The sequence below is a fragment of the Limulus polyphemus genome, unplaced genomic scaffold, assembly GCF_000517525.1.
Source record: "Limulus polyphemus unplaced genomic scaffold, Limulus_polyphemus-2.1.2 Scaffold33, whole genome shotgun sequence".
Classification (NCBI taxonomy): Eukaryota; Metazoa; Arthropoda; class Merostomata; order Xiphosura; family Limulidae; genus Limulus; species Limulus polyphemus.
In genome coordinates this window covers 542,115-556,091 of record NW_013665643.1, presented here as the reverse complement: position 1 = coordinate 556,091, position 13,977 = coordinate 542,115, and the positions used below count along the sequence as shown (strand labels likewise).

At 31.1% G+C, this 13,977-nt stretch overlaps 1 protein-coding gene across 1 annotated transcript in view; it reads left to right on the top strand.

Annotated features, from left to right (window-relative positions):
* LOC106460363 (peptidyl-prolyl cis-trans isomerase FKBP1A-like) overlaps positions 1-10,257 on the top strand; it is a 16,849-nt gene extending 6,592 nt beyond the window's left edge. The window contains exons 4-5 of the mRNA XM_013920058.2: positions 3,625-3,698; positions 8,017-10,257. Coding sequence (XP_013775512.1) covers positions 3,625-3,698; positions 8,017-8,071 — 129 coding nt within the window. The 3' untranslated portion in view covers positions 8,072-10,257. The remainder of the gene's footprint in view (positions 1-3,624; positions 3,699-8,016) is intronic.
* Positions 10,258-13,977: the final 3,720 nt, after the last annotated feature.

Sequence of the window (13,977 nt, the reverse complement as noted above, 5' to 3'; positions counted from 1 at the left end):
CCGGTTCTAGGGACCGAGCTCATGTCAAAAGAGTTAATGACCCATCCCGTTATATCCGAATATGCGTTAAGTCGGGGCGCGTAAAATATCGGATTTTACTGTAGTATTTAAGGTTTCTGTATCCTGCTAAAAAAATTGCAGAGGAGCCCGCCCTGATAAGCAATAAGGTAAACACTGACAAATACACAAATAAAAAAGTGTTTGTAGTTGTTTTAAATGTTAATTAGTGAAAATTAAAAAGTATAATTATTTAATATTATAAGTTTAGATAAATTAGGATGTTATTTTCATCAGTGACTGAAATATTTATGAATATTCCTACAATATAATCAGGAAAAAAGAAAACAAGTGGTTATTATATTAAAATATGAATTTGAATGTTCATTAAACACAAAGACTTTGCCTAGAAACATTCTAGATAATATTGACTACGTTTTCACATGTTCTATTCCTAATGCTAAAAGTTAATGAAGTTTTCACCTTGTATAAATACTGATGTTCCAAAGCCCTGATAAATTGGGAATCTTTTATATGTTTTTGAATATTAAAACATTTTTTGGCTAATTAGGTAGTGTGAACTAGCATGTTGTTGTATTGATAAACAACTGTTATAGTTTTTGCCTGGTGAGTGCCACACTGATTATCCACTTTATTAAGATTCCCTCCACACTAAGTACTATATTGGACCATCTTTTGCCATGATAATAGCCTAGATTTAGCATGGTATGTAATTGACAAGATGCAAGAAGATGTCCTTATTTGATTGTAACCAATTCATCAAGGAATATGGTCTGCATTTTATTCAAAGATAAATACAGAAGATTACAGTAGTGAATTTCAAAGATGATCAATCTGATTAAAATTTGGCAAACTCAAGATTAATGAAGTTTACTGAAGTTACTCTTATGCTTTTCAAACCAACTTTTGAAAATATGGGTCCAGAGCATTGTAGTATTATCATTTTTGAAGTCCATGGCTGTCAGAACAGAAATGCAACATTGTGGGATGGACATGATTGGAAACAATGTTTAGGTACACACTGGATGTTATATGCCATTCTAAAGGAATCAAAGGACTTGCTGTCTGTTATGATAATTTCCTCCACAACATCAAAAGCCTCTAGTAGCTTATACTTTTAGAATAAATAGGAAAAAAAATTAAATGTTAGTGGAAAGTAGGGTTTGTTGGTTATTCATAGAATTGCTACAAGAAGTATCCAAAATAAAATAAATGCTGCAATAAAAGGTACACAAACAAGTAAAGTGATATTAGTTGGATAGAATTTAAAAGTAGGGATCTATATAAATATAATAGTACTGTCTGTTGTATTCCATGTATCTACTTCGCAGGGTGTGGATGGATCTTCACCAAAATTGGTATGGAGGTTCATTAGGTCCATGCGGGGGTGTAAAAAATGTTTAGTTTTGAATTTTGTAGTTTTTATGGGAATTTTTTACCAGTACTTTGCCCATGTTGATGGATATTCAACAAATTTGGCATGAAGGTTTGTTGGGTCCATGCAGACATACATGCAAATTTGCAGTTTCACATTTTGTGTTTTGCAGTTTTTATTGGCATTTTTTACAATTACATACGTTTTAATTTTTTATTTCAAAAGGAAATATTTAAATAACTTCTCAGTCTTCACTTGCTTCTGTCACATGGCACTTGTTCTCTCCGTCTTGCACATATTGTGTTTTTTTCATCACCCTATATGATGTCCTGAGTTTAACATAAATTACATATTTATATTATTGTCTAATTTTATAGCCTCAAACATGTTACTGTTAAACTACACATACTATATTTATTTCAAATAATCAACTAATAACACAAAATAATACCATACACAAAGCATACAATATCCTATAACTATTATAATTTAATGGCTTTTTAATTAAGGTATAAGTGCTGTAAGATAATTCCATTAGCTGACTGAGAACTCGGCAATAAAAAGTTTGAATCTGTAGTCCAAATAATTTAAAAGCTGTTGTAAGAACAAGATAACATTATATTTCATTCAGTAAATTCAAACCTTGTCTTTCTATTGGTTATAATTAATAAATAACGTAATTGCAAACATCAAAGAAAATTATTGGCATTTTATGAAAGACAGGATGTGATAGGACAGTATGGCAAGTGGGTTTGACTTTCTGGTTTATATTGTCATAAACAAAGTAGTCGTTACAAGTTTGTGTAAAATAGATGAACCTGTCATTGTAGGGTTAAATAAATTGTTCAGTGAAAGCATAGTCTAATGCTTACTGCAACTTACAAAACTGTCCCATAGTTAGACATTGGTGGTTGGCAGTCACATTGAAAGGCATTTTGCCTTTGAGCTGATACCGTTGATGGACTCTTAGGAAAATTATCTTTGAAAGTTGGTAAAAAAAAGGATTTTATAACGTTATTACAAATTGGCATCAACTACATATGATGCTCCTTTGATAATTGGAGAGGTCCTTGCTTTTACCCTATTTTTAAGAGATTAATCATGATATGATTATATCATATTTATTGGACTCAAGCAACCACATACCACATCAATAGGGCTTGGCATTTAGTGGAATTTGCTAATTGATAAATTATCAGATTCATTAATCAATTCTGACATGATGAGGCTTGGATGGTTGGAATAATCAAAAATAATAAAATTGGATACACTAATTTTGATTATTTTTGTGACATCAATCAATATAATCATAATTTCATTATTATATGTGATACTAATTTTCGTAATCAGTTAAAAGAGGTAATTGCACAGCTCTAAACATCATAATAATTAATTTGCATATATACAAATAAGTGAAGTTCTATAAATGTGTGTGTGGGTTTAATAAAACAGTTAATATGTAAAGTTAACTGTAATCGAAAGTATCAGAACTTAACTAGCTTTAAAATATTTTTAGTGACATTTTCATTCTTCTTTGTATTTTTAGCTTTATTTGTTTCATGCTTTTGTATTAATGTCAAACTTCACATTTTCAGTTAGTTATGCACAATTATTTTTTATTACAACTAGCCAGACATTAATAATGTAGTTTATTAGTTCTAGATTAATATGCAAGAACATATCTGGGCTTAGTTTAGACATTAAGAATATACTGAACTAGCATGTAGAAGGTTTGAACTGATTTTTGTTTCGGTTATAATTTTATACTTTCATGCTATGCATGTATTCTAAGAAAGAAATCAAGGTTTCAAATGAATCTAAGTGAAAAAAAAAACAACATAAATTCTGGCAGCATTTTCAACTTCAAGTCGTAATAAATTATAAAAAATATTTTAAGAGAAATATGAAAGAATCGTATGTTTTAGGGCTTTTTCAGTCTCTGAATTTTAATTTATTTAGAAAATGTAAAAACTCTTAAGCTGTTACTTTAAAAAATTAAAATTAATTTTCCCCCTTAAAACATGCTTCATCTTTGACTAGTTGATTGGGAAGCAAAAACTGAGTTCAGTTTTCTTTTCTTTTTACTTTATTCATCATAATTACCTTGAATGTAATACCAAATTTGAACCATTACATTTATATGAATTTTTCAAATTACCATTACAACTTTTGTGAGATGTTAAGCAAAATTTGATTTGTTTGTTATGAAACTTTTTTTTTTTTTTCCTTAGATGAGTGTAGGTCAACGTGCCAAGTTGGTATGCTCACCTGACTTTGGTTATGGTGATATTGGACATCCAGGAATATATCCTTTAATGGTGCTACAAAAATTTTATTGATCATTTATTGTTTCTCACATACATGCAGTTCAGGTATATTGAATATATTATTTTAGCATTTACAGAAGCCTTTTCTGGACAGTTTAGTAATATCAGTATATCTGTTTGAGGAGATATCCTTTTAATAGTTGCAAGATTTATAACAAAAATGATATATTAGTGATTTCAGAAACTTTATTCGTATAAATGTATATTATAGTTAATATACATATACTTATTCAGTGGATTCAGGACTTGTTGCTGTTGTGGGGTGACTGTTTTGAAGCATTATTTTTGGGATGAGGTGAACCTTTTTGAAGAAGTGGTTTTTTTGAAGTGATTGTGGTAGGATATCTTCTGTGACGTCTGGATTTGTTGATTCAATCTCAACATGATAACTCAGAAGCTAGGGTGAAGACATTGCATCTAATTTTGAGATCCCTTGATGTAGATGGTCCTGGAGATAGCTTTGGACCACTGACTGGTGCCCACTTCTTTGAAGCCATTTTGAATATATCCAAGACTTTATGCTACTTCATAGTCTCACTTTTTTATTAAAAAAATGGTGGTAAATGTGTTGCAGTTACAATAACCTCTGATATCTTGTAGTGTTTGCTGTGTTAAACAAACATAAAAAATTCTTCAGTATGACCTCTTTCATCTTTCCATGCCACTTTTTCTCTCAATATTCTTTCTTTCTTATTCCAGTGTATGCTGGTATGGATTCTTTACTAAGTCGATGATGTTTTCATCATTGTAAACCTCTGTTATGGGGGCATCCTTATCACGATCTATCCAGTCTTCGAAATGTTCCTGTTCCACCTTTTCTAATTTCTTCATGTCTGGTACCTTAATTTATTTGACATACTCTAACAATTCTTTGCTTATGCCTTTCTTTTTTCTTCTTCCTGCCACTCCTGTTGTCTGAAGGCCAACAAATTTTTCCTCCTCTCCTTCTGAAACCTCCAACATGATTTTAGGCCAGATTTTCTGGAGTGTTGATTGCTTCACTTGCTCCCAAGCCTTTGCCACAGTACAAATGGCTTTCTGGATGGTGAAAACCTCCCTCCTAAATCATTCAGATGTACCCTCATGGTGGCACAGATATCTGCAAATCTTTCCTGTAATGGCATTTCATGCTTTGTATAATGCCTTGATCCATTGGTTGAATAAGAGAGTTGTATTAGGGGTCCAGGAACATTGTAAAAATATTTCTCTAGCATTAGGATGAGCAGTACTGATATCTAGAAAAAGAACTACCTTGGTATTCTGGACTTACCTATTTTTACAGTGATTTTTCCACTTCAGGTACAAAATAATGGGTAAACCATCTTTGAAATAACTGCTGATCTTGGTTGATTCCAGTACACAACATGAAGACAACCAACATTTTTCAAAGCCCTGGGAGATTTAGATTTCCCAGTAACAAAACAATCAGGGTAATGTGTCCCTGAAGTATTAGTATAGCACAACACAGTCAGTCATTCTCTAGCTTGTTTATGTCTAGGAGAACAACATTCTGCATCATAAGCCAAAGTTTTTTTTGGGTAACATCCTCTACCACAATCCTGTTTCACTGGCATTATAAATTTGATTCAATTCTAGTTGGTGCTTCTCCAGAAATTGTGCAAAGGTCTGAAACATAATTCTTAGTAGCAGGTTCATCTTCTGAGTTTTTCTCCCCTGCAATCTTTATCTTTCTTATTCCAGAGCATTCTTTAAACTTTCTCAGCAAACATTCCTCAAATTTACAAAGATCTTCAATTTTCATTTTCTGATGAAACTTTTGCTTTCTCCATTAACATAAAACCATGAGTAGGAATTCCCTTCAGTTATTTCTTTTTTATCATTCCCATACAGCTTGATCCACTTATTCATAGTTTATCTTACCATCATTAGCCTTGTTACTCCCCATCTGGGAATAGAATATATAGAGAGAAAATACTTTGCAGCCAGAATGTCTCTGGATGTTATCTTTCCTATTCCATATTCATCAAAGACTTGAGCTTGTGGAACACCATTTTCAACCTTTCTAATAATTTTAATTTTCTGCTCAATTGTAAGCACAGTCCTCTTCCTTTTGCACTAGATTGGCCTTGTACACTTGCTGATGCACTTGGATGCTTATTTCTTTCAGTCTTGATACGATTACTATGGCAGTATAACTGAGAGCAGGTTGTTGTGCTGAGGACTGAGTGCTTAGTCATGATTGGTCAAAGTGCATCATATTGGTGCCAAGCCACTGAGGTCGGTGGGGTTGGAAAAGGTTGGGTGTTTGGCAGATGGATAATTAGAAGTTTATTGTACCAACATTTCTTAGTTTAATGCTTAGTTTTATAAACATATTGAAGTACATCATTTTTTTTACAGTAATGTCTTTATAATAGGTATTGTTAACATTAAATCTTAATTCATTCTTAATCCATTGGTAAATTAAAATATGAGCTATAACTTTTTTTCTTAATAATCAGAAAGTTCTTGTCCTTTTGAGTGACATAATTGTATTTGATAAGTTTAAAGTATTCCATATATCATAAATGCTATTTTGACCATCTGTGCATAGCTACGTACAAATTAACAGGCCCCTCACGAGCCAGTGAGGAACATTTTTGTTGAGAAAAAAACCACCCAGCCCAGTTTTTCTTAATTTGAACTGAAATTTTTTGGACATTTTTATTGGCTAAAAAGAAGGCATTTCCTTCACTGTTTTAACATTAGGGCTGTGAAAAGTGATTTGAAATCCATCAGCGCATTACAAGCTTATTGGCCAAGTACAAGAAGCACGGAAGTCTCCAAATGACATATACAGGTATTTAGGAACCATTTAGAACCACCTTGGTAGATATTGTGCAGCAAGCTGAGTACAATATTATGCCTGTAGCTGCTTTCAAAGTGTTGCTGTCTGCTCATCCTACTGCTGACTATCGCAATGCTTTGACCTTCCCCACCAAATAGTAGGTGAAATCGTTGGTATCTCAATTGAAAGCTAAACATAAAAAGGTGATAGCAGAAGTATAAAAGGTTGGCAATTGCTTAATTAGTGATGCTGAGAATGTGGCTTTATTGATATATACTGAATTTACTCTCAGTGGGTAGACTTTAGTACTAGCTGGTATGGAGACTTAAGGATGTTGTATTTCACTTAAATATTTATCAATTAACAAACAAAAACTTGTCTCGAATAGTTACATCTAAAACCTCCCTCTTTGGGAGCTTCCAGATTGAACTTACTTTTAATATTCAACAAATTGTAATGTAAAAACACCCCTTGGCTCCTGAGGGACATGTTAATAATATTTTGTTCACCTTCTGTTTACTTAAGGGAAGTTTCAGGGTTTCACAACATAAAATGTACAATGTTTAGTATTTATAGGCTTGAAATAATAAAATTACTTTTGATTTAAATGTTTTATAGAATACTATACTGTTACATAAAATAATAGGTATTTTGTTGAAGTTGGTGACTAGTGTTTCATATGGTGTTTTTTTTCTTACAATGATAATGTCATTTTGAAGCTTGATAAAAATTCAAAAGTACCTTACAAACACTATTTACTAGCTTGTCATCAGTTATATAATGTATTTTTTTAATATGTTTGTTCAGTCATTTTGTTTTTGTATGCTGATACTTTCATGTACCAGCATGTGTGGATAGTTATTTGCAACTTTGTAATCAGTTATATGCAGTACAGGAACTTACTTAAGCTGCTTTTTTTCGGATGCGCATCTGTTCCATTGTTCTGTCAGAAAGCATTTATTCATTGAAACCCAAATTGTAATTTTTTTATGTTTAGACATATTTTTCTTTTTAAAAAAAGGTCCACTTCACCCAGCTGAGTACCTCTACATTTTTTTTGTTTGAGAATTTCACCCATGGTCATACATATATTTATAACAAATCTTTTTAAGTATCCATCATCCATTGTACATTTTATTAATACAAAGAAAGATATACCTTCTTTCTCCAACACACACACACACAAATGCAAGCATATTCTTATGTTGCAAGTCTAAAAATGTTTCACGTGGATATATTCACTATGTTAATATTTTGTGTACCTTTTGTTGAATTATCATTTAGCATCAAAATATAATTTTCTAATAAAAAAAAATCTTGCTGTCCTTTTCACTAATATAATTCTATTTGATAAATTTAAATAAAAGTGTATATTTAGAAATTATTAGATTATCTGTATTTATAGATGTCTCATTAAATTATTATGTACTTAAAGAATCCTAAGTTTTGTCTTTTGAAACTTAGATTTTATATCTTTAAGGAAAATATATTTCCTTAATCAGGCTTACTATCCCACCTAATGCAACCCTAATTTTTGATGTGGAGCTACTGCGACTGGAGTAAGGAAACTCTTGTGTGTTCAATGCTGCTGTGTTCAAGCCTTAGCAGACCTGCAGTGCTGTGTTTTATTCTGAATAAGTGTTTTTAAGATGAAAAGTTTTACCTGCAATTATCAAAAGCTGTGTTTCAACATAAAATAATACTTGGTGTTCAGGAACTTCTGTAGACAATAGTAGTATTAGTGGATTTGTTGCAAATGTTTTAATGGTGGTGACCTGTGTAGTGTTTTGAGCTCAATTTGATAGAAAAAAAAAATGGAAGTGTTTAATCTAAAAATCTAATCAATTTTCAGATCAGAGGACATCTGACATCCACATATAAAAAAAAAATATGTGAAAGGTAAAAAAACAGCCAATAATCATGACTTCCAAATCTAAAATAAAAAATAAAGTAATGGTATGTTGAAATTGAAAAACTTAATCAAAACTTTTATCTTATAATTTAAAGGAATGGGTTGTTTTTTAATTACAGATAAATTTTACAGTTCCTTTATCTGCTCAAAAATTATTTTGGTTATATGAATAGGTCCTTTATTTTCTAAGTATTTTGTTTATGATATAATTACATTGTGTGGTATGTATTTATCATACATTAGTAGTCCTTTTATTCCAAAGCTCATAATATCAAAATTTTATATTGAGAACACTTGTTCCTTATTAAAAACAAAGGGTGGATATATTTGTAGGTTTACGGCGTAATTCATAAACCTACATGTATATATTTGGCAGTATGTTTCATTAAAATATCTGCAACATACTTGAATAGTGATTATTAAATATATTTAGAATATGTTAAAAATAGTCATTTTTAAAACATTTTCCATATGTAGCTTTTTTCTTACATTTTGTAATGAAGTAAGGAATATTTCTATTAAACATGGATGATTTCCTTTTGACACAGTCAGCGCTATTGGCTGATAAAAGTACAAATTTTTAAAAATGGCATAAACAATATTTTCTCTAAGGGAGAAGATATTTATACCAAAATAAATAGACCTTCAAAAAAAAAAAGTCCAAATTTTTAAATGTTTTTTTGTTTGCTGCTGCATTAATGTGCTCACATCTAGCACAACACTTCCATATCTACATATGGATGTAGGAAAATTTACTTAATTTATAATCTCTCAGAATTTAGCTGGAATAATGCTGAATTACAGTAGGGAATGGCTGATGGTAATATATTTTTAAATAATTTTCTCCAGGGATGGGAGGCTTTAACTACATCTGTGTATGAAAACCCGTATTTGTGATAAACCTTTAAATAGGAAGACAGTTTACCTGCCTTTATCTAATTATTTTAAATATCTTGGATTTTTTAAGGATATAACTTTGTTAGTAAGTGTAATAGGTAAAATGTGCTTTTATGTTTCATTTTTACTCTTAAGATTTTGATAGTTTGTGAAGTGTAACTAATGGTAAACCATAATCTTATGAAAATTAAGAATTACTAGATTCAGAGAACTAAATAAATGTTTATAACAATACAAATCCTATTTTATTTTGTGAGATGAGACTGAAATCACTGATGTTTTTCTTTAAAAAAAAATGTATACTGAATTTATTTTGCTCTTAATCTAAGTAATGTGTTAAGATGCATGTAAACCAACCAAAAAAACTTACATTTTATGCTGCTGTGTTAATTACATCTTGTTATGGGTAAGAATCCATAAACACGAAGGTCAGTAGTAAATGCTGTCCATGTGCCCCACACAACATGCAACATACAAGTAGTCAAGAAATATCTCCATTTGGAAATGAGGCCAAAAGGAGATGGGTTCACCATGATAAGGCATCCAGTCATACCTCCCCCAAGCAGCTGTGAAATGAAATGGGTATTTAATATGAATAAGTCAAGTTGCAGGATGTACCAACTGATTTATGTATGACCAGACTGTTGAAAATGGTCCTGGGTAATTACATCTTTGTACATTAAATGGATTATAGAAAGTATAGAGAGAGAGGAGGGATGTGATTTGGGTATATCATCATTTTGATGGAGCCTTTTGCAATGGGAAGTAAACTACAGAGTTATCTTAAGATAGAGTATAACTGGATATGACAACATGGACTGTAATGACATTGTGAGGCTCCCAAATCATTTTAATGTAACCTCTATTACATGAAGTACCAAAAACAATACAAGCCATACACATGATAATGGAGCAAATCTTCAACTGACAGTATGACAAACAGGCAAAGGAACAAATAAATTATAAATAACTTACAAATACAAATATGCTTAACTGAAAACTCATTGGTGAACAGTCAATTTTATTTTTGATAGGGAGGCATTTGTCAGTGGTTTGATAATTGCTTGATGTGTCCGAGTTGTAATGGAATTCACTTGTGCTCTAACACAGCATGAAAAGTTAGAATAAACTGTATAACTCAAGAAAAAAAAATTATTTAGCTACATTTTTATCGGTTATTTTTCCTGTTTATCTGGTATAGCTGGTTTTTCAGTACCTCAAGATGGTAGTTGTGAGGAGAAGAAAACCACTGTACATTTTTATTTAAAGTCCAGAGATTCAGCGTTTGAATAGATTGTTTATTTTTGTTTAACTTTATTACAACGACCACTCATGTAGCCATCATCAGGTAATTATCGTCTATTGGGTGAAATACTGCGCGAGCATTTTGTTCCAATTTAGAAAACATGTAAGGTGATACCTGTGTTTTGATTTAAATTAGGTTTTAGTTCACGAATAATTAATGATTATTTTATTCTTCTCCTATTAATGTAGTTCTAATGGCATAATAAAGTTGCTAATTGGATGTTGATTTATTATGCTGTGTTCTTAAATTTGTGATAGGAGATTATGTTATTTGATCTTAATGTTTATGCTGCATCCCGTTTCGCCTAAAAAGCTATATCCCTGGACTTTTGTAGTGTATAATGGATTTCCTCTCCTCACAACAGTTTTCATCAAAACCAGTTATAGGCCTAGGCCTAAAATTAATTAAACTTCTGTTTCATGCTCACCTATAAATAGAAACTCGGTATCCCACACATCGAAAATCACATAAGAAAATAACTAAATACAAGAGTTCTACGTGAAAAAAGAAATAAATACAAGAGTTGTACATAAGAAAATAACTAAATAGTCCTACAGGTAGAACCTCAACAGAAAATTCTGTCATCATACAATACGTACTAAGTAATCAGTGTTCTGGGGTATCCGGAAGACTATATAATAAAGAAAATTATGATTCTCAACACTTACGCATACAAACAACTCTGCCAAACCTACCAACAACTAGCTCCCACAGTATCAATCGCCATCTCTAAGGGGCATCCACACAAAAGAAATGTCTTTAACCATAAACTACGACACAAAGACAAAAGATCTATTCACCAAAAAGAAAAAAGTATATAAAGTTGAAGTAAACCATCCGTAGCCTCAGATTTCTAAAAAAATGCAAACAGGAAGAGGTTATCGCAAAGTTTATAGAATTAAACCATGAACTACGAGATAAAAACATTCAATTCACAAAAAAAAGAGAAGATTCTAAGTGCAACAATTAGACAAAAATACAGATATTACTAATTTGAAAAAAGAATATTCAAGACAACATAACCTTCAAACCCACATTAAGACGACTCACGCATGCTCTTAGGAATTATCAACAGAAAATGGATAAACCAAAGAGATAAAATACAAACCAGACATACTGAAAAAATAGTTGAGTTAATGAAAAGAAGGAACCTGACAGGCAGTAAACACGACAGCAAAAAACAAACAAAGTCACAAATATAGTAATTTTATCAAAAACAATCCTAACACTAACGCAAGAAGAAATTTTAAACAAGAGTCTAAATTATGCAATAACACGAAAACGTTCTTACCTTAGAAATCAAGACCGAATAGAAGACTAGTCCAGCAAACAGACAAAGAAGAACTAAGACAAAAAAGAAGAGCAAATCATCTATCGAAATTAAAGAAACAAATATGAGCAATATAAGAACATGGACAATGAAACTACAAAGACTTTTCAAGGCAAGAATAACAGAATGTGGTTTCCCGAAATGACAATCAAAACCTAAGTGATTTCATCCATAAAATATCGAGTAGAATCGAAGGATATCTACTTAGAAATCATAAAAATTAAACAAAACGTCACGAAACGCCAAATATCAGCCCTAAAGGAATTGCGGAATAATTCACAAATTATCATAGTTAACGACTGACAAAGGTGGTAAAAACCATAATTATGGAAACATAATATTATAAAAACTTGTTTGAAAAACACCTAATGATAGAAAGAACTACCCAAAAATCTTAATGAATGTTATGGAAGACAATTGAATAGTCTACTTTTAAAGTTATAAAAAGAACAATGACATCACACAAGACATGTACAATAACTTAAGAGTCATCAATGCACGTACCCCTTGTTTGCTTGGTACTCCGAAAATTCACAAAAACACAGTTGACATAGTTGTGCGGAATGATTGAGACGAGGCATTAGAATTACTATTCAAGTGGTTGTAGTGCCCGTCTTCGAGATTACAGGTTCGGGGTTTCGAATCCTGGTATTACCACAAAAATGTCTGATATAACGCCGGGGAATTCACTGGTCGAAACATAATAAATACAGAATAAGAGTCCAAATAATAATAAAAATTAGTAACATAATTGACATCCGCCACATCCTTTCAACTTATGGCAGTTATAATCATGAGCTTGCACTATTCCTCAATTTTCTGATCAAACCATCAGATGACAACAATAAATATAAGGTTATAGGTGTTCTAAAATTCCGCAGCATTCTCAACAAACGTAACAACCATCACATAATGTACAGTTTTGACGTAGTCTTCATGTATACAATTATACGCAAAGATGAAGCAACAAACCTAGTTCTAGAAATGATATCAAAAAATTACAACTTGAGCTTGTAAATTTTGAAACTCATATTTATCTGGAATCAATATCTGATACATTTATTAACAAATGTAATTTACATAAACATACTGTCACTAGAACCTTAACCAAATATAAAAATAAACCGAATAACAGAAGAAGAGAAAGGGAAAATACCATAAACTCCAAGAAGGAAACAAAATTCACAAACTTAGACACATTAATAAATATAATAAACATTTGGAATCATGTGTCGAAAAATACATTATAAACAGCAAAGTTATTTTTATTTAAAAACTGAATACTAAAATCAAAGATCATCTAAGGAAAATTTATTCCGACAACTTCAACGACAGAAGTATCTAGAAGTATTGATGCGATAGCTGATAATGAGAGATAACTGAACTTCCAAGTATTTTTTTTCTTAATTTTGTTCTCCATCTATTGAGAGATTACTGAACTTCCAAGTATATATTTATAATTTTTTTTCTCTATTTATTGAGAGATAACTGAACTTCCAAGTATTTTTTCTCCATCTATTGAGAGATAACTGAACTTACAAGTATTTTCTCCCTCTATTGAGATATAACTAAACTTCCAAGTATTTTTCTCCATCTATTGATAGATAACTGAACCTCCAAGTATTTTTCTTAATTCTTTTCTCCATCTATTGATAGATAACAAAATTTCTAAGTATTTTTCTTAATTTTTTTTCTCAATGTATTGAGAGATAACTGAACTTCAAAGTATTTTCCTTATTATTTGTTTCTACATCTATTGAGAGATTAGTGAACTTCCAAGTATTTTTCTCTTTATTTTTTCTCCATTTATTGAGAGATAACCAAACCTTCAAGTATTTTTCCTAATTATTTGTTTCATTATGTATTCAGATAACTGAACTTCAATATATTTTTCTCCATCTATTGAGAGGTAACCAAACCTTCAAGTATTTTTCCTAATTATTTGTTTCATTATATATTCATATAACTGAACTTCCATATATTTTTCTCCATCTATTGAGAGATAACTGAATATTCAAGTATTT